Genomic DNA, 20,733 nt, shown 5'->3' with positions numbered 1-20,733 from the left:
TTCTTTCCCATGAGAGTGCTGTATATCGAGGAATTAAACATGTTATGTGATTAACAAGGAAGCTTGTTGAGCGTGTGTAGGCCATGCCATTTTGCTGCCTTGCCAAATGAGCCGGTCCCTTGGAGCTGTGACAGACGTGACCAGAATCATGTAATTTGCAGGCACCGAAGACATTTAGCCCCTTGATTTAAGCTGCTCACTCATCTTAAGTAACCTAGCTCTATCTCTTTTTACCATTTTGGTGCATAATGCACCTCTTAGATCAAATTTCATCCTTATTGGCTTTCTTTCTCTCTCTCTCTCCCTCCCTCGGGAATATTTTAGTGAGGGGTGTGATCAATTTGATTTTTTTTTCCCTCTTTCCTATCACTTGCTCATGCTGGTGTCTGAGGATTTAAATGATTTTCATTTTCACTGAGGTATGCTGAAGTGGAGTAACTGCCTTTTGTGTGAGGTTTAGAAATCAAAAATATCATCAAATATCATCTTTACAGAAAGAAAAAAAAAGATCTGCAATTAGAAATAAAAAAAGAATTGGAATTCCGCATGGTTTCTCATCTACTGGTGATTTTTTATCTTCTTGTCTTCTAGCTGGCATTAGGTTGAAAAACATCTCCAGTTCTTGTAGTGATTGAGGAAATGCTAAAATACATTTACAATTTCTTATCATTATTGAATTTACTTACCGTAATGTTAGCAACCATGAAATATGAAAAAAAATGGAGCAGTATATTTCAATGCAGGGTTTGGCTCTTTTTCCTCAGAAATATAACATATACCTTTCCATGAATAAAAAAACCCCAAAACGTTGTAAAAGATCAATTTTGTTCAAAGATCCAAACATGAGTGTTCTTTCCCACTTTTATGTGTACCATATTTGCTTGAAGGATAAGATAGAGATGATCTTCAACACACATACAATGTAGATTGATTGAGTGTAACAGCTTTTATATGTATGGCTGGTGGTGACATTGATGGTCATAGGGTTCCTCCCTGCTAGTCATCTGCTCGTGACCATGGCAACTGTGTAGCTCCCTATCTTTTAAAGTAGCAGTGCATCTCAGCTTGCAGTCTACCGGGAGAGGAAATATGTAAGCCAATTCCCAGGCATATATCCAGCTGGCAGCATCATTGTTTCAAGTATTGTGCTTGCCTGTCCCTTAAATGGGATGCTTTCTCCTTGATATCTTGCCTACTCAAGTCATGAGTTCATGGATGTCTAGCTTCCAGGAGGGCATCTTCCTCCTCCCCTGCTTCATTGATTTCCATCTGACCACCAGCCTCTTGAATCTCATCTTTTATGAAGCCAGCTGGACAAGCACCATGATGGCTATGAGGGGATGGCACCTCTCTAGATTCCCTTGGTCATCGACAAACAGTTCTGCTCAGTGCAGCCTCAAAGTCTCTTGCAAGTTCTGATTGCTTTCTGATGTTATTAACCAACTGACACAATTTAACTACAATTAAAGGCGGGACTAGAAACATGTAGCTGCTGAAGACCATGCCCCTCCTTGAATTGCTGCAGGCATACCAATGCAGGAATGCCAAAGCTCCTTGGCCAACTGTGTTAAAGTCTTTTCCAGATGTGAGGGTTCATCATTGAGACAGAGATTTTTTTAGAAGCATCAAATTAGGGCTTAGCCACTTCGTGCGGTTCTGAATTCATATTTTCATTCCCTTTTTATGATAGGTTTACCCAATAAAAGAACAAATCCTTCCAAGTTTGGAAACAACTGTATACAAAATGTACATGCAATGGCCATCAGAGCATTGCTAAGGGATTGTGGTAGACATACATGTTGTATGTTGTGATCCTTGAGTTTTTTGTTTCTTTTATCTTTGTTAGGGTGTTGGGGGTAAAAAGTGAAAGAGAGTACAAAGAGCTATAGTGTGATGCCTAATGCTTTGAAGACTCATCTGACTGGCCAATAATGCCCATAACGCTGGTAAGGTTTTACAAAAGGGATTAGATCATGGTCCCAAAAGGGAACATCATCTTTAAAACCAAAACCAGAAATGTGGTAGTGTGTCTAGCAAAAGAAATCAAAGTTGAAAATAAACCACTTTGTACTACATGTGATTGCCCACGTGGTATCTGATAGGCAGGTAGAATGATGGATGTCTACAGCTGCAAGGAGATGTGTGCATACCTCATTTCCTACAAGGAGAAAAAGAGATAGAGAGTGAGGTATCGAGATGAGATGATGGTGTAGTGTTGATTTTAGTGTTGATTGTCTGTCTGTTCGCATGAGTGTATGGAGTAATTCTACTATGTAGGGACAGATCCCTCACTTGTTTTCACATAACACATTACACAATGTGTCATTAAATCTTTCCGTACCAAAGACTTTGGGCAGTGTGTACAATGCTATGGGTTGCTGTGCCAATTGTTACTCAAGGCACACTAGGAGTTAACAAAGCATATTGATTAAGACCGGTGGGAAAGAGACTATAATGTTCCATCTGACGGATTAGAAATGCTGTTGAGGAAGGTTGCAAGACAGGAGATGAGGTGGGGGGACTTCTGACATTTGTGAAATATCATCAGACACCCTGGAGCTAGATCATTCTGTGCCTTGTTTTTTCATCATCATCTGCCATGCTATGTAGATCAGTAGTTGCAGAAGACGTAACTTCAACATGTCACATCCCCCCCCCCCCAAAAAAAAAAATGAATGTAGAAACTTAATCAGATCAGCAGGATACTTTCCCTCATCCTCAACCAGTTTTCCTTTCCTTGCAGTAACATCTCAGAAACATTCACAGTGTGTTTTATGACATCTTTTGTGCTCTATGAGTTTCTTTCTGCATAAATTCTATCAAGCAAATGATAGAAACCATGGTTTTTTGTACAATATCCTTCTTTTTCTGAGTTTTCAGTAGTAAACATGTTTGCTTCAGTGCCACTGATACAGCCCAGCTTCAAACCCATGCATCATCCAGTTCTATTATGCAACTTAATTTCTGTACTGTAATTTCTATATGCCTTGCAAATCATTGGTTGTCTTGGTTTAAGTTTTGCATCGAATGCAAAAATAATTGTAAAAGTATTCTATCAACTGCACTTTTAAAGACTGCTTTAGCACATCTAATTTGTTCACACAGATGTATGTTCTGCTTTGGAAGAATACAGCTGATTCCACCCATGCACAAACATTACAAAATGTCCCACTCTTTTTGGTCATTTTTGCACAATTGCTGACTGGCTATCCCAGTGAGCATTGATCACCCAAAAGTCAGACCAACTCACTAACACCCAACCACTAGTTAAAACCATGCACATTCTAACCTGGGCCCTGTTTCATAAAGCTGTTTGTAAAGTTACGAATAACTTAGGAGTGACTGGTGATCAGTTCTTGTGCTGAATTATGGACATTCTGATAAGTATAGCACATCAGAACTGATGACCAGTCGCTCGTAAGTTGTACGTAACTTTACGAACAGCTTTATGAAACAGGGCTTGTGTACTGGTTTTAATAGATGTATCGCTTTAATAGTAAATACATTGTGCCATGCCATGTAGTAACTATAATCTCATCGCTTGCTAGCATCAATGTGAGTGACTTGACACTGATGTTACAACACTACCACTGTGTAACTTTAGTTGTTTGTTTTTAATTGTTTTTTGTTTTTGTTTTTGTTTTTGTTTTTTACTTTAGTAGCATATTGATCATTGCTCTTGTTTGCCATTAGAGAGCTTTTATCCTTTCTTTTGTTTGCTTTTGAGACTGATGATTTACCATGGGTTTGGCTTTGCAGTGGAACAATTTTTGAGCAGGTCAAGAACAGTAATAGTATGACTTGTGCCATAAATAGTGTACACAGATCGCAATTTACGTATTTTACTCCCACAAAATTTTTCCTGCACACCATATTGCACACAATTTTCCCCACAAAATTATTGCATGCTTAAGCAACACAGCAATACAGTAGATGTCTAGATGACATAATAGCTGTGTATATTTGCAAAAAGGAGAATCATATTGCTAAATTATCCTTCAACTCCCAAATCATGAAATGTATGGCATATACAGTATTTTAATGAACTTCTTTCACATTGATTTCTATCTAGCATCCTTTCATCAATGTACTCATTCAGATCTCGTCAAAGGAACATATTATGATATAATTTCCCTTCTTTGAATGTATGTGAAGAGCATATGTATTTGAAATGAAGACAAGTACTCAAGAAGGAAGTATATCAATGAAATATTGCACCTTGAAAATGAAAATTGAACAAACTGCATTGCAGAATACCACACTGTGTTTGGACATGAGTATCTATTGAAAGTAAGTGTTTGATACAATGTGTGCATCAAGGATATCAGTTTAAAAAAAAGAATCAATCACATGATCATGACACGTATTTTGACAGTCTTCTCTTGCGTTCTTTTTCACCACCAGATCGTCTCAATCCACACCACCTAGACCCACCCCTGCTCATTACTGCTCATCACATGGCTGATGAGGGCGCTGTTTGCCCCACAGCCGTGCCACTTCCAGTCAGTAGTGTGGCATCCAGTACTGGTAGAAAACCTGGAAAACAAGTACAACGAATGTTTGGTACTGTCTACAAGTACAGAAACTGTGTGTGCTTACTATTTAACCTCTTATCTCTGACTATTATGCTATTACTTATTTAAGGTAAGGTCACATCATTTGAGATGACATAGAATCCAGGGCAGAATAAAGAAAAAAAAAATCAAAACAACTTCTGTCTTTCAGCAGAGATTGTTTACATGTGACATAACTATTATGGGATTTGAGGAGATATTTTTTACTTATATTTTTGACCTGGACTGCAAAACTAAATGTAAATAGAAACTGGTCTTGTTTGACCATTGCATAGCTATGCATTGCAATGGTCACTTGCACCTGTACATGTGGGTTGCACAGAAGAACCTTTTCTGTAGTTGCTTCTTACGCTTATATTATATATCATCAGTCACATTTACCTGTTCTCACTTGCAGAAGCTTTCACCACCCATAGGGACTCCAGGGGCATTGCATATCATCTGTTCAAGGGGGGATACCATCTGCAGTGATAAAGTCATCTACTGCACCCTTATCTTTTGCAAGGGAAGCAACATGATATACACGTGTATCAAGAAGGATGCCAAAATCCTGAAAATATACTTTACTTTGTTAGCTTCGTTTTTTTTTTAGCATGGGTCTGAAGGCTTCCAAACATATCACTTATCAGATGTTAACCTTACATGAGCATTCTGAACATGTACATGGATCATTATTCTGTATTCTTTATTTTCAGGACAGTACAATTCCTTGCTAGACCAGCATATCTCTAATTATTTCAGCTGCTTCTCACATTAAGTCAGCAAAAATCTCACCTTTTTATTCTTGGCCAGGTTCCACTAAAAACATTAAACTGAAGTTAGCTTAAAGATATCAGAAGTAGATAGTAACTTGTTGGCAGTATCATAATTGTTCAAAGTTTGCAGCTGCCCATTTGTTCTTCTTCTTCTTTTTTTTTATTTGATACTCACCCAAAATGTATTAGCCCCTTTATAATTTTCATTATTTTGCCACAAATTCACCTTCAATATTCCAGAAATTATGGTAAATCTTGCAATCAAATATACATTGTTAGTATGTGTCTAGCTTAACAGTATAACTTTCATAGCAGATTTATATTCACGATAATGTGTCATCAACATCTTACACGAGTGATTTATTTCGTAGTGTTGTATTGGGATAACAACATTTGAATTTGAAGTTTCAGAGAATCTGAAATTGTAACAAAACTATGTCTGCATTTTGAATTTTGAAGCTACCATAGACTGTGGAATGAGATGCATTCTTGCCAAAATGTCAAGGGTAAAGCAAACAATCAACAATATCAAATTCCACTCAAGTTGATATATCTTGCCAAGATTTTATCATTCCTTATGCTCCAAATGAAAATAATTTGTCTTTCCCTGTGATTTGGTCTTGCTCTCATCCCAAATGAAACAGGTTTGCTCAAGTTATTTGGAAGTGTGAAGTCAGAGGTTAGAGGTCAAATGAAGCATGACTCCTCTCAATGAGAACAGTTAACATTTGTAATTGAAAAAATAATGCATATTGCTGATTACTTCTGCAAAAGTTTTCTTTCTTTTTTTTAAAAACATTTGGTGACCTTTCCTTTGTCTCCATGTCATAGGCAGTGAGGTGTGTATAATCATTTCAGTTATGGTGATTGTCGCTGCTGCGAAAGGGCCTTAAAAATGGAAGTTGTTGTAAAAGGGTATTATATAATGACTACTCACCAGTTTGCATTATTACTCTCATGATAATTGATACAACATTTTAATGTGTTACCTCAATCATCCATCCCTTGACACCTACTAGTTCTCATAGTTGTATTTACATATTCCCTCCCTCCTTGGTGTTGGTAGGCCATTTTCACCAATAATTTTCATGTATCTTATTCTTCTTTCTCATCTCATTTTGTGTTGCATGTTTATATGTACTCCTTGTTTACTTGGTGACAGTCAGCCTTTTGTCATATTGTGTGACACTTAGTATGTGCTGTCTCTTTTACATCATCCCAAAGGAAGCATAAAAAGACATAAAGAACAAAAAAAAAATGATCATGTCTGAGTTTTATGTTCTGAGAAGTTCAAGTCATTACATTCAGATACACAACATCTTCTCTAGCTTGCTCTGAACAGGATTGGCTTTAAAGCACCTTGACTGCAGTGAAAGGAGTATCTGTCTGGAAAGTGCCATCAGCAGCAAAACAGTTTTCCTGACATAGTAATATTTCATGGGCTCAATTGCACAGTGTGAACAGGGACATATTGAACATGCTCTATTATTATTTATAAGGGTCTTTAAACTCTTATCAGTGTAGCCATGCCAGTTTACTGCATTTAGCCCTCAAGATGCTGTATACTGTTTCCCTAGTGTTTTCTTCAATGCAACCCACATGTACATGCAAAAAAAGAGGGAAAAATGGAAATACATTGTAAATCACATATCTGCAAGTGTATATAAATTTACATTATCATCTACAAACTGAAATATTGTACTGAAATATCATTCAGCTGTCATCTGACCTTTGTGGAGGTGTTGTCCTTTGGTTTGATTATGCTCTGCGCAATTATTGAGAATGTCAAGGGTTCAAGCCCTACTCTAGAACTTGCATCCTTATAATTGACAACACATTTCACTCATGTCACATAAATTCTAATGCCAGAGTTAGAATGCGTTATCAAGCACTTTGAGCTCTACTACGTGGGAAAGCACTTTATAAAAACAAGATATGGTACATAATAATTGTATGAGTAGGTCTGGCATGTTAGCCATATCATGAGTCATGAGAGGTTTTTAAAATTTATTGCAGGATTAGTTGTGACTGTGCATCATGATTCAACTAAAAGTCATCAGACATGGATTTTAAGTTAAGAGTAGATTCTGAAAGGGCAGATTTCAAGCTTTAAAATGATGTATAACTAAGTACAGATGGTGATGGAAAGAAAGTTTAAGTTAAGAGTAGATTCTGAAAGGACACACTCTATTAGCACATTCTGTTCATGTATCAACTTTCAAAGCAGTAGCAACATCTTTTCAACTCTTATTCGAGTTGAGAGTGAAGAGTGTTTAACCCGTTGAGGACGAGTCCCGAGTATACTCGGGCAGGTGTCTATGGGAAATGCGTGTTGTAGCAAAATCAGTCCGTCCTCAACGGGTTAAAAGGTTTTAAAAATGAAAAGGGGCCTGCGAGACTTGGTCTACCTCACCATACTCTTAAAAAAAGTGCTCTGGAAAAAGTGGGGGGGGGGGAATGCAATTTCTCATTTGTTTTATGATCCAAAACTTAGAAATAGTGTAGAAGAAAAAATGCTCTAATAAAAAAATATAAAACATTTAAGATTTACGAGGTTGACCAATTTCACCTATTTTGAATCCTCACATAAAATCAGGGTGTGTGGCTTTTTGTTGGTTTCATGATGCACGGTCACAATCAGTTATTATTTTCACTTTATTAGGTGTAACTTACTTAATATTGATGTATGCTAGCCTTCCAATTCACTGATAATGATGAATGTTTGCACTTTGGCCAGCTTTTAATCAAATAATTATTTTTAAGGCATGATGTAAGATCTGAGGACTCACAAACAAATGATTAATTCATTTCTATAATCCTGCAATTCCATACTGATATTTTACAAGATATTTCTGGTTTGATATGTAATGGGTGCAGTATTATGAAAAGTTTGTTTTCTTTTCATACATTCAGATGATGACTTAACTCTAAAAACTTTGACTGTGGCATTTGTCTGTTTAAACATGCAAACCACCAAATAAAATTTCAAAGAGGAAATACATTTTACTATAAGCATCAGGTCTAATTCTACCAGGAAATTCTTGCCGTATTGCAGCAGTTCTGTGACACTGCTCATTAAACTTTCATGTGAATTACTCTTGGAATACTAATAGGCCAGTTTCCTAGTAATTTATATTTTATTCTTATTTTCATAAATTAACGTTGGTTCAATGATAATTCTTGCCTGAGGCTTCCCACACTTACCAGTTGTATTTTGCTAATTGTCTATTTTCAAATTTCAACTCGCCACCATCAATAGATTTCATTTAATAGTTTTCTTCATAATAGTGTGTCAGTAAAGAAAATGTTTCTTTTGAAGCAACCACAAAGTTATAAACAAATCATATCAAAGTGTGTGTGTGTGTGTGTGTGTGTGTGTGTGTGTGTTATATGTCAATTAGAAGAGGTAAAGGACACCAGTTGAACAGGATAAAAATGTTTTGACATAATATGCATAAGATCTGAGTGTGCATAGTATGCAAACATTATGCTGTATTTTTGTGTACATCTCAGTCACTGGAATGTTTTTGAAGGGAGAAGAAAAAAAATCCTAAATGATAATGTCCATGTTATACTATGCAGGCCCGTAGCCAGGATTTTTCAAGGGGGGGTGCGATCACTAAAAAAACGGACCTTCGGTACCAATACCAATGATGACACACACACACACACACACACACACACGCTATTATATATATATATATCTTTTTTTTTTCTTTGGACGACCGAACTACAAAAGTTGTATAAGAATTTGCGCGCGAAGCGCGCCGCAAATTGTGAATTTTGACTGTTTTAATGACGTTTTAAAGTCTCGAGGAAATTTGTATTTTTGTCTGTTGCATGCAATCGCGTTACGGTATTTCATCTAGGAAATAGTAAAAACTCATTTTGCCAGGAAGTTGCAAAGTTTAATTGTGTTCGAGACTCTGCGCGCGTAGCGCGCCGCAAAATTGAGAATAGTGATTTTCCTGGTGTTGTTTTAACTTTTATTTTTTCTATTGTATACCCGCGTTAGCAGGCCTGAAGCCTGGTTTGCCTGAAGCCTGGTATGCGAAAATAAATAAGAAAATTTTTAAAACAAAATGAATTGTAAATGTGAACCATTTATATTTTGCCTCCTTGTGGTAGGATATTTCCAGCATTTCCGAACTTTCAAATAATCATTTTAGATTAATAATATTAAAGGTAGTAGATCCGATTCGCAAACATCTCCAATATCAGTCAAATGTCATATTAACCATCATGCTAAGAAGGTTTTCTTTGTGAAATTTGGAGGTCAGTGAAATTCAAAAATTAAACATCCGTTAGCCATTGGAAGAAGTTGAGTGCAAATTCAGACCTCAGGCTTAGTGCTCAGATGTTTTCCTATTTGATTTGATCTGTCTTACTGTGCACACTAAGATACATACTGGAATGGTTATTTCTTATCTATTAAATCATAGTAGGTTATTTGGTTACTAGCTGTCTCTGGGCATTTTCGAATTGGGCTGCAAACAGTGGCGTATCTAGGGAAAACGGCGCCCGGGGCAAGCACGAAAATTGCGCCCCTAATTTCTGAAAAAAAGTTTTCAACCCCTACCCCATCCCGGTAGGGACTTTAAACAAAGTCCGCATGATGCTTTTTCAAGCACTTAAAAGGGATCTTTTTGAGGGTGATTTAAATGTAATGAATTTTGATAGATTTTGGCGAGCGAGCGCAGCGAGCGAGCCGAAAATTTTTGTATTTCAGCTTACAAAACATGGAATTTTTGTCATTTTTTGCTTACCAAATCTTACAATTCTAATCAAGATATAGTGACAGCCTTATAGATATCGATTTACACCAAAAGAACTGAGGACTTAAAAAAGTACTCTAAATTAGTGCGCGCGAGTGTGCTGAAATTTGTAAATGTCCTCGTCATCATCACGTATTGTTCTTATATTTTTTTTATATAAATTTTGGCGAGCGAGCGCAGCGAGCGAGCCGAAAATTTTTGTATTTCAGCTTACAAAACATGGAATTCTTGTCATTTTTTGCTCATTAAATCTCACAATTGTAGTGACGACCTTATAGATAACGATTTATACCAACAAACTGAGGACTTGAAAAAATACTCTAAATTAGTACGAGCGAGTGAGCCGAAATTTGTATATTTCTGCGTCATCATTACGTTTTTTTTTCTTATCTTTTTTTATTTTTTTCTTGCGCCCCCCTTCCCCGTATGTTCGAAACCGTTGGCGTCCTCTTTTGATCCAATCGGCGATCGCTTCAGAACGAATGAAATTGCAGTCGCTGCTCCGTGTAACATTTTTCCTGCTAAATATAAAATGACATGAGTGAACACAATAGACATTATCATTTTGTCCGCGTCATCGTCACGTTTTGTTCTTATCTTCTTCTCTTTTTTTAAACAAATTTTGGCGAGCGAGCGCAGCGAGCGAGCAGAAAATTTTTGTATTTCAGCTTACAAATCATGAAACTCTTGTCATTTTTTGCTTATTAAATCTTACAATTCTAATCAAAATATAGTGACGGCCTTATAGATAACGATTTATACCAACAAACTGAGGACTTGAAAAAATACTCTAAATTAGTACGAGCGAGTGAGCCAAAATTTGTATATTTCCGCGTCATCATTACGTTTTGTTCTTATCTTGTTTGATTTGTTATTGTTTTTTTGCGCCCCCCCCCCCCTATGTTCGAAACCGTTGACGCCCTCTTTTGATCCAATGGGCGATCGCTTCAGAAGGAATGAAATTGCAGCCGCTGCTCCGTGAAACATTTTGCCTGCTAAATATAAAATGACATGTGTGAACACAATAGAGACTGCCATTTTGTCATCATCACGTTTTGCTCTTACCTTCTTTTTTATACAAATTTTGGCGAGCGAGCGCAGCGAGCGAGCCGAAAATTTTTGTATTTCAGCTCACAGAACATAGAATGTTTGTGTGAACACAATAAACATTGTCGTTTTGTCCGCGTCATCATCATGTTTTGTTTTTATCTTGTTTGATTTGGTTTTCTGCCCCCCCCCCCCCCCCCCTTACCATTCTCCCTCCCCCTTCCGGGCGAGTTTTTTTTTTTTTTTTTCTTCTTCTTCTTTTTCTTTTCTTTTTTTCTTCTTCTTCTTCGTTTTTTTTTTTTCTTCTTCTTCTTCGTTTTTTTTTTTCGTTCTTTTTGCGCCCCCAAGGAGTGGCGCCCGGGGCACGTGCCCCCCTTGCCCCCCCCCCCCCCCCTAGATACGCCATTGGCTGCAAAGAGATCCACTACCTTTAAGTTAGAAGAGAGATAAGTAAATAATGATAAAATAAACAAACAAAAAAGAATGAGTTTCTTTTGTAATACTATCAAACTTTTTACTTTACCATTTTACTTCATAGCTCAGCACTTTCCATTCTCTCTCATACCCTCTTACCCATTACATTTAAATGAAATACAACTAAAATGAGTTTGCGTGCCTGCATGATACTCTTTGGAAATTATAAGTGAAAATTTTTTTAGGTTTTGGCTCACTTTAAAATGAGAACCAATAGAACTGTCACAACATGAGAAAATGTATAAGTAATAATCAACACTACATTTCCGAATTTGGCCTGCAAAGAAATCCGCTACCTGTAAGTTAGAAAAGAGATTAGTAAATAATGATAAAATAAAAAAGAAAGAAAAGAATGAGTTTCTACCGCTGTATCCAGAACAGAGCCTGAAACGGTGCAGGCTCAAGAAATCGTTTGTACTATAATACGTCTTGAAGTACTGTGTGATACTGTTGACTCAGACTTCTACAAAGCTGTAAGTGAGAATTGTAATCCAATCCGACTCATTTTGTCTCTCCTGATCGTTCGTAAGAAATGCTAATTCATGACCACCTTTTCACAATTTGATTGGAGCATGCATTCATAATGGAAAATAGTTGACATAATAATCTATCCCCAGGCATTATCATGCCAAAATGTACTTATATACATGTACTATATCTTTGTGAGACGTAGATATAAAATGTCTCAGGTTTTCGATTATAGTTATAATTTCGAGGAAATTTCTTTAATTCTTATCATAATAAAAACATTATACGTAAACTTGAGGCTATTAGATTTTCATCCACTTACCTCTGTTCCTGTGAAAAAATGCAAGTGTCAACCTCAATGTCATCCACGAATCGCACGTACTCGGGCGGCCAGTGGAAAAAAAAAAAAAAACACCGGTCACACGCGCCAAGGGCCATGGCATGCAGTGCCAAATAATAGCTCGCACAAATTGATACATAACATTTGTGTTTGTGTGCATGGGGACGATCCGATGGTTCATACAACAAAAGGGTTTCGTACAATTATTTTTAACATTGTTAAACGTACTCTTCCACATTTACGTAGCATAATAATGTGTCTTTATATTTATTTGGATTGTTATCTTGGGAATTGCTAAAAACCGTTATTATGAAAAAGTGGACCTTTCAGAATTTGGGGGGGTGCGTACGCACCCGACGCACCCCCCCTGGCTACGGGCCTGCTATGTTAGTGACATTATCTGACAACTTTACAGGCTCATGACCAAAGAAAATGACACAATTTGAACAAAATAATCAGTGGAATCAAAATTCCATTTTCTGAGCTTGCCATTGATGATTGCAGACATGGATGTGCATTTTCAAATGCTTTGAACGTTTCTGCTGTCAGGTATTGTATCATGCTGAATTATTATGTATTTTGTGAGCTTTTTACATACATGTATCTGTAAGGTGCATTTTTCTGTATTATCATACAGGTAGTATATCACATCATCATTTCCCTCCAGTATGTATAATCATAGGAGGAATGACAAATTTATGTGCACTGCAGTAATGTGCTTCTTCCGCAGTTGGGATGTTTATTTTCTGAGCTTGAACAAGGCGTGCTGTTACAGGGTTTCATTTTCATTGTGCAGAGTGCTGATGAAGTGTTCATTCATCTGAATAATGAATCTCCGATTTGCATATCTTGCCCAGTATTATTGTCAATGTCAAGCCATGCCAACGAAAACAATCAACTCCTTCCAAACTAATTGCCATTTTCGTAGACAAAATTATACAAGGCTGCTATAGGGACTTCACTGGAGTATAGCCAATTGTATATGAAGCACTACTGAAGTATTACATTTATAACTCACAAGTATGATGAGAGTGTTTACAAGTTGTATGTTGTCTCTCAATCCAACAGTATAATAAACTTGTGTGATGTGAAACATTGCAACTAAAAATGTTATGATGGAGGGTATGAGTATCCAAGTACTGTTTGATTGCATGATGGGCCAACAAACTTCATCTTGCTGCGATGCTGCTGTTCAAGACGCAGTAGGGTGAGGATTCATGGGTGTACTGTGGTCCAATTCATTCGCTGCCCACCGGGATACATACCAAAACCATAAATTACACCTGTCAGCAAATATGTGCATCGAAGCAGTAGCTTTTGTTTGGTAACAGTCGACTCCAGTTGAGACTCTGTGACTGTCTGACATAGTTTAGAGATCAGTGATAAAACTTTACACAGTTCGTCACAGGGATTCTTAAATATTGCATATCCAAACCAAGCCTGCCTTCCACCCCATGAATCTCCACATGCAGGATCTTTAATTAACAATTTTCTGATGGAATGAAAATTTCTATTTATTATTTCATTTATTGTTATTATTATTTTTTTTTACCACACAAATGGACAGGTACATGAGATACTTGACTTAACTTGATCCTAATTTTGGTTTTCTGCCGCGGGTGTCCCACGTTCTTGGTTAGGCAGCAGGCAACTAAAATGTCTTACATCAACTCTCCTTCCACAGATATACATTGACTCAGGAGATACTGATGACTTTTATCCATGTTTCTTATGACAAGCACAACATTTACTTTTGCGGGCCCATTTTTGTTGTTGTTGTTGGGTTTTTTTTGTAACAGTAGGGACTGCTCAAACAACAACTACATATTTTCCATAAGTACTAGTACATGTATGTGGATATATTTTCTCCATACATTCCATAGGTACACTTTTCTTTGGATGATATTGCAATACTGAATGATGAATATTGTATTCTTGAGCATCTGATGTACTTTGGTCAGACAATCAACTCTTTATATCTTGGGCCTATATTGTTGCTGTAGTAGGCTTACAGCAACAGAGCAGTTTTTATGTAGAATATTCCAGAGTGTACATCATTTAAGGCTTGCTGTTCCCATACATTATTCTCTTCCTTTGTGCATACTTGCTGTTGATTCACTTTGGTCTTCAAAGATTGTGAGAAACCATACATAGTCTGGCAATGAAGAAATTACTGATTACAATTGTTTGTCATATTCCAATGAAATAATTCTTGACAACTTTTTATATGTTGAGGCTATGTTTATTGACATATATAGCATGTAGAAGCCATACCGTATTTCAGGCAAATATTTCTGCCTTTTTGATGCAAACCAGTATAGATTATGTTTCATACTTTGTGTGCTTACTATTTAATGCAATTAATGCAGGGTGCAACAGAAATATTAACACAAACAAGCAATGCCAGACTCAATTCTGTGTAGAATTAGACCATATAGAGGTAACACGCAAGATGTGATTATGATGTAATACACATGACACACTATGTCATTGTCCATTAAGGTACATGTATTCAGCGTATGAAGTGCAGAGGATTATTTGAAATCCTGGAAAAAAAAACATATTGAATGAATGGGAAAGAACTTGCCAGTATGAGTGATCGGGGTTGGATTTTTGTCCCCTTTGGCTTTGCTCTCGTTGACATTTTGCATCGTACCATTTCAGGGAAAAAGACTACATGTATTTTATGTAGAAATGTGTATAAAAGGTGCAATATGTAGATGTTGAACTTTGGAATAACACTATTAAAGGCAGTCATATTTTCATAATTGTTGTAACTACCCTCTTCCACATCCATTAACAGTACATGTACCACCGAAAGAGTGCTTGGATAAGATCATGCTTGTTGCTCATATCCTGTACATACAATTTTATGATCAAAGTTTGCCCACCCTGTTTTGCAAGAGATCAGTCACTCATTCAACTGAAGTATAACAAATCGTAGCTGTTGTGAAGGCATAACCACAACCCCATGAGATTACAGAAAAAATATACATATCTTGTTTGGTGTAGCACTCTTTGAAAACAAAAAGTTGCATCTACATGTATTATGGCATCAACATACTTTTAAATGTATTAAAGTGTGTGTGTGTGTGTGGGGGGGGGGGGGTCCATTTATACTCTAGAATGTGAGATTGTATCTAAATCAGAAGTTGCTCACATTTGTTTAAAATTGTCCCTGAGAGACACTCAGTGAGTTCCTTCAATCTACAAACCGAGTTTGTTAATGAATATCACCAGCAAATCTTTCCAGGCAATCTGTGCACTGGTCTGAGGAAGAGTGATCAATGGAATGAGTACAAGTTCAATTTCTGCCACCTTTACCTGGTAGGTGGAATTCCGAATGCAAAGGATGTGCTTAAATCTGTCATGCTGTGATTTGCACAAATGATACTGTTTGTGTTTCACTGTCAGTTGGGAGATACACAACCTTTTCAACCAACCAATCATATTTGGCCAATTTACTTTAGGTTTGTGTCTGGTTTCCTGTATGTCAGGATTAGGGATACTGCAAAAGTGGACAATTTTGAGGTGTTGAAATTTTCACACATTTTGCACAACCAGACTCTTGCGCAAAAATTAAAGCATAGAAATATATTATGCTTGCCATATGCTCCAGTAGTTGAGCTCTTGATTCTGCGCAATTACAAAAACGCAAAATTCATCTTACTTGGCCGAGCGCCAAAAAATTACTAGTGCGGAAATATCCACTTTTACAGTATTACTATCCACGTCTTCATACCCCTGAACTTTGTTGAAATCATTTCTAGGTGTTGTATGTAGCGTATACTGTATGTGCTATATGTATCATGCGCACCAGTAACCCCCCCCCCCCCCTGCAGAAACAAAAGAGAAATAGGAAAAAAAAAAAATAACTGCAGGAGTAGAGAGGGTTCAGCTTGAAGGATTTGAAAAAAAAAAAAAATGTATGTTAGTTAATGACAGCATTCCCTGTGTGTTTGAAACTGACAATACAACATGTGTAAATAAGATTTGTGTATAACAAATGATCGTTGGTTTCACTGTATAATGTACAATATAACTGAAATTTCGTGCTTGTAAAGATGCTTTGTCGTTTTCTCAAGGTTGTTGTGTCTAAATTATGAGCATCATTCTATTTTATTCCTTTTATCAAGCACATCTCATTTGGGGAAAAAAAATGTGTCATTAAAAATGAGTAGATTATTTCTATGCACATTTGGTGTCTGTTCTTTTATTGTGTGTGTGCTTTTGAAGCAGGGAGCTGTGAGGAGAATATACAAAGAGTGGAGTGCAGTATAAAAGGCACAAGTATGTGAGCCACAGGTGTTTTCTTTATCTAGTGGCTGTTGATTACACAAGAACATGGGCATTACGCAGCTCTATAAACATTCTTTTTGTTGTTGCATAATCTTTTTCTTTAAAAAAATGTGAAAATGCTTGCTAAATAATGATAGCTAAAACGTAAATACTATCATATGACATAACATAGCATAATGATATGTTCCTTCCACAGCCAGCTAAAGCTGGTATCTCACTGAGCGGCGAACGTTTGCGAACGTAGCGAATTTGAGATTCGCCAACTTTTCTGAAGAATGTTTGTGAAAAATCAAAGTTCGCTTCTGCCATTAGCGACAGATAGCGACTTTTAGCGATGTTTAGTGACAATTAGCAACACTTCAGCGAATGTTTGCGAAAGTGTTTGCGAAACACAGGTGGCGACTATTAGCGAATGTTAGCAAATGTTAGCGACAATTTTGCAAATGTTAGCGACAGTTTTGCAAATATTAGCAACTGTTTGCAAATCCTTTGCGACAATTTTGCGAATGTTCTTGGACCTAGAAAAGTACCAGGCGATTATGTATAGTCAGACCCATAAAACGAACGTAAAACCTTCCACTGAATTCAGATCTCGTGACAACCGTTCAAGATGGATTTCCAGTATATGGAAATAAATTTCTGCCAAGAAGAGGCTCAATGTGTTGCTATCCTTGAAGAGCTGCTACAGCTATTGTGCAGCATAAGAGAAATAAAATAAAGAAAAACAAGAAAGGAAGAAGAAAAGAAAGACTGTTTGGGTCAGAGAGTGGTTGCAGAGGACAGACTTGCAGCAATTACATGATGGAGATGTCAAGAGCTTCAAGAACTTTCTTAGAGTGGAACCTTGTCTGTTTCAGAAGCTTTTATATAGGAACCATATGGTTACTTGTTCGCTAGCAGTGGCGAATCAAATAAAAATGTTTGCGACACCGTATTACGACCGTTTGCGAATTCTTACAAGTGTTTTGCGAATGTTTGCAACTGTTAGCGAAAATACAAATTCGCAAAGGTTTGCAAAGAAATTTTGAACAACCATACCCATACATACACACGAGACAAGCCGCCCGCCGCCCGCAACACCGTTGTCAATTTAAGCCAGCACAACCTCACACAAGCCGAACACAACGTGTTATCCCTTGGGCTTAACTTCGCAACACCACCCAAGAAGATTCCTTTCACAGAAATCATACAACAAACGGAACCCAAGCTCAGATACCTGAACAAAGCCGCAGCCGACAACATTCGACTCCTTGTCACTCAAGCTCTCTCCACAGCCAAGCCACCGCAGCCCAACCTCAACAAAGAAGAACGAACAGCGGTGAAGACTCTACAAAGCAACGCATCCATCCATATCATTCAAGCAGACAAAGGCAACGCCACGGTCGTCATGGACAAAACACAATACGAACAAAAGATACAAGACATCCTTCACACCCCCACATACACCGAACTGAAACGTGACCCGACTCCTGCCACCGAGAGGAAACTCAACGCCAAGCTCCTCGAACTTCATCGATCAAATGCCCTTCCTCAACAGCTTTATTTCAGACTCCGTGCCTCCTCCAGCAGATGTCCCATCCTCTTCGGGCAACCCAAAATTCACAAGCCATCAGTGCCTCTCCGCCCCATCATTTCTACACGAGGTTCCCCTTGCTACGAAACAGCCAAACACCTGTCAGACATTCTACAGCCACTCGTTGGCAACACAGACCACCACATTAACAATTCCAAACACTTCATTGACATTCTCTCTCAAACTACTATCAACCCTACAGACACCCTCGTCAGCTTTGATGTAGAATCACTCTTCACCAGCGTTCCTGTCAACGAAGCCTGTGACATCATCAAACAACGTCTCACCGATGACCCTTCTCTTTCTTCCAGAACACAACTCACACCACAACAGATACACGACCTCCTCCTCACATGTCTCAATTCTACCTCCTTCCGATGGAGGGACACACACTACAAACAGCAACAAGGCGCAGCCATGGGCTCCCCCCTCTCACCGATCATTGCCAACATTTACATGGAACATTTCGAAAGTCACGCACTAGCCACGGCACAGCACAAACCTTCACTCTGGCTCCGGTATGTCGACGACATCTTCACCATCTGGCCACACCAAGCAGATCAACTGGACGACTTCCTCACACACCTCAACGAACAACATTCCAACATCTCATTCACAGTGGAAACGGAACACAACCATTCTCTCCCCTTCCTCGATGTTCTCGTCACAAAGACCAACGCTGGCACTTTCTCTCACCAGGTCTACCGCAAACCCACTCACACAGACAGATATCTTCACTACCGCTCCTTCCATCATCCAGCAGTCCGTCAGTCAGTACCGAACGCTCTCGTCCGACGTGCTCATCAAATCAGCGACAAAGAACATCTTCGACAAGAACTCGAACATATCACAGACACACTCACCACTATCAACCAATACCCCAAGCACAAAATCAACACTCAAGCACCTTCTCATCCCAACCAAGCAGCCAAGGAACAGCCCATCACAACTGTAAATCTTCCCTACCTCGGCGCCACCTCGCACAAACTACAACGCATCTTCAAGTCCGCCAACATCCAGGTCCGTCATACATCTTCCAACAAACTTCACAATTCATTGCACTCACACAAAGACAAGCACTCCAGACACAAACAACCAGGTGTCTACCGTATCCCATGCGAATGCGGCAAAGTCTACATAGGTGAAACAGGGAGATCGCTAGAGACCAGACTGAAAGAACACAAAACATGCTACAGACGTTCGGAATGGGAAAAGTCAGCCATCGTGAAACACGCTCAACAGTCGGAACATCACATCAACTGGGAAGACAGCAAACTCATCACATCCATCAAAAACTGGAACACACGACGCATCAGAGAAGCCATAGAAATTCAAACACACGACACTGTCACACAGGATACTGGACTCCACATCAACAACATCTGGCTTCCTCTCATCAACAAACAATCAAACAGCAACAATGACAACAACAACACACTCTCTCCACAGCACATTCCCCCCTCTACTTCTTCCTCTCATAACTCTTCCCCCACCTCTTCACAACAGCGCCCACGACGTCAACCGCGCCTTCCACTCACGACCACACCTATCGCTGGTTCCAGAAGACGCCCTCACCGACACAATTCATTCACACCACCGGCGTCCACCCCATCTACTAACCCAGACTCCAATCTCCGGCCACGACCTACTAACAGCCAAGTTAGCCCTCACAGATGTACTCCGCCACTAACACACTCCAAGAACAATAGAACGCATCAACGACCACAACACTCCACCAACAGCCGACGCTCAGCCCGCCTGCGAGCCCGCCTCGACCGACCTCTTCCATCTAGGTCCGCATTCTCCATATATAGCCCGCCTCCCCTCAGATCACGCTTCACTTCTGACGAAGGACAGTCAACCTGCCCGAAACGTCAAGTTCCTCGGTTCTCCTAGTTATTCTTATAACTAGACTTCTTGTTCTACTTTCACTAGCTGTGTACCTTTACTCAGTGTTTCATTTCTCTTTTCTCTCTCTCTCTCTCTCTCTTACACTTTTGTCTGTTTCTACACTACTTATCTTTTCTTTTCTTTCTGTTCTGTTCTCTTCTTTCTTCTTTTCTTTTTATTTCTTCCTTCCATACAACCCAACGGTCCTTTTCAGGACCACTAGTTTTAATTTACACATTTCTTTACAGGTTATTTCTCTTGTCTTCTCTCCTCAGGTCTACACTTTAACCTTATTTTAATTTCTCATTTTTGCATTTCTCCCACAGGAACCTTTTCAGGATTAACTGTCATCAATTTCCTCTCCATTTATTTTTCTTTTCCGCAGCAGCATTTAATTCTAGGATCTACACTAGCTCCCTCTAATTTACGTCTTGAATTTCAATTTGTTCTTTTCTTCTTCTTTTCATTGCCCCCCCCCCCTCTCTCTCTCCCTTCTCTCCGCATATTTTCACCTCTCCTCTACTTACCCCTCCTTATT

The 20,733-nt window shown here is 38.5% G+C and overlaps 2 protein-coding genes across 2 annotated transcripts in view; both read left to right on the top strand.

Annotated features, from left to right (window-relative positions):
- Positions 1–5,022, top strand: part of LOC140236947 (uncharacterized) — a 40,585-nt gene extending 35,563 nt beyond the window's left edge. Inside the window, exon 8 of the mRNA XM_072316892.1 lies at positions 4,405–5,022. The gene's annotated coding sequence lies outside the window, so the exon portion shown is untranslated. The remainder of the gene's footprint in view (positions 1–4,404) is intronic.
- Positions 3,742–20,201, top strand: LOC140236497 (uncharacterized). The gene is made up of 3 exons (XM_072316418.1): positions 3,742–3,745; positions 4,405–4,527; positions 17,788–20,201. Exons 1-3 carry the CDS (start codon positions 3,742–3,744, stop codon positions 20,199–20,201), a joined length of 2,541 nt encoding a protein of 846 aa, XP_072172519.1.
- The last annotated feature ends 532 nt before the right edge of the window (positions 20,202–20,733 follow it).

The sequence above is a fragment of the Diadema setosum genome, chromosome 13 (assembly GCF_964275005.1).
Source record: "Diadema setosum chromosome 13, eeDiaSeto1, whole genome shotgun sequence".
Taxonomy (NCBI): Eukaryota; Metazoa; Echinodermata; class Echinoidea; order Diadematoida; family Diadematidae; genus Diadema; species Diadema setosum.
Note: the sequence above shows the minus strand (reverse complement) of the source record. Positions and strands in the feature narration are given on the sequence as shown.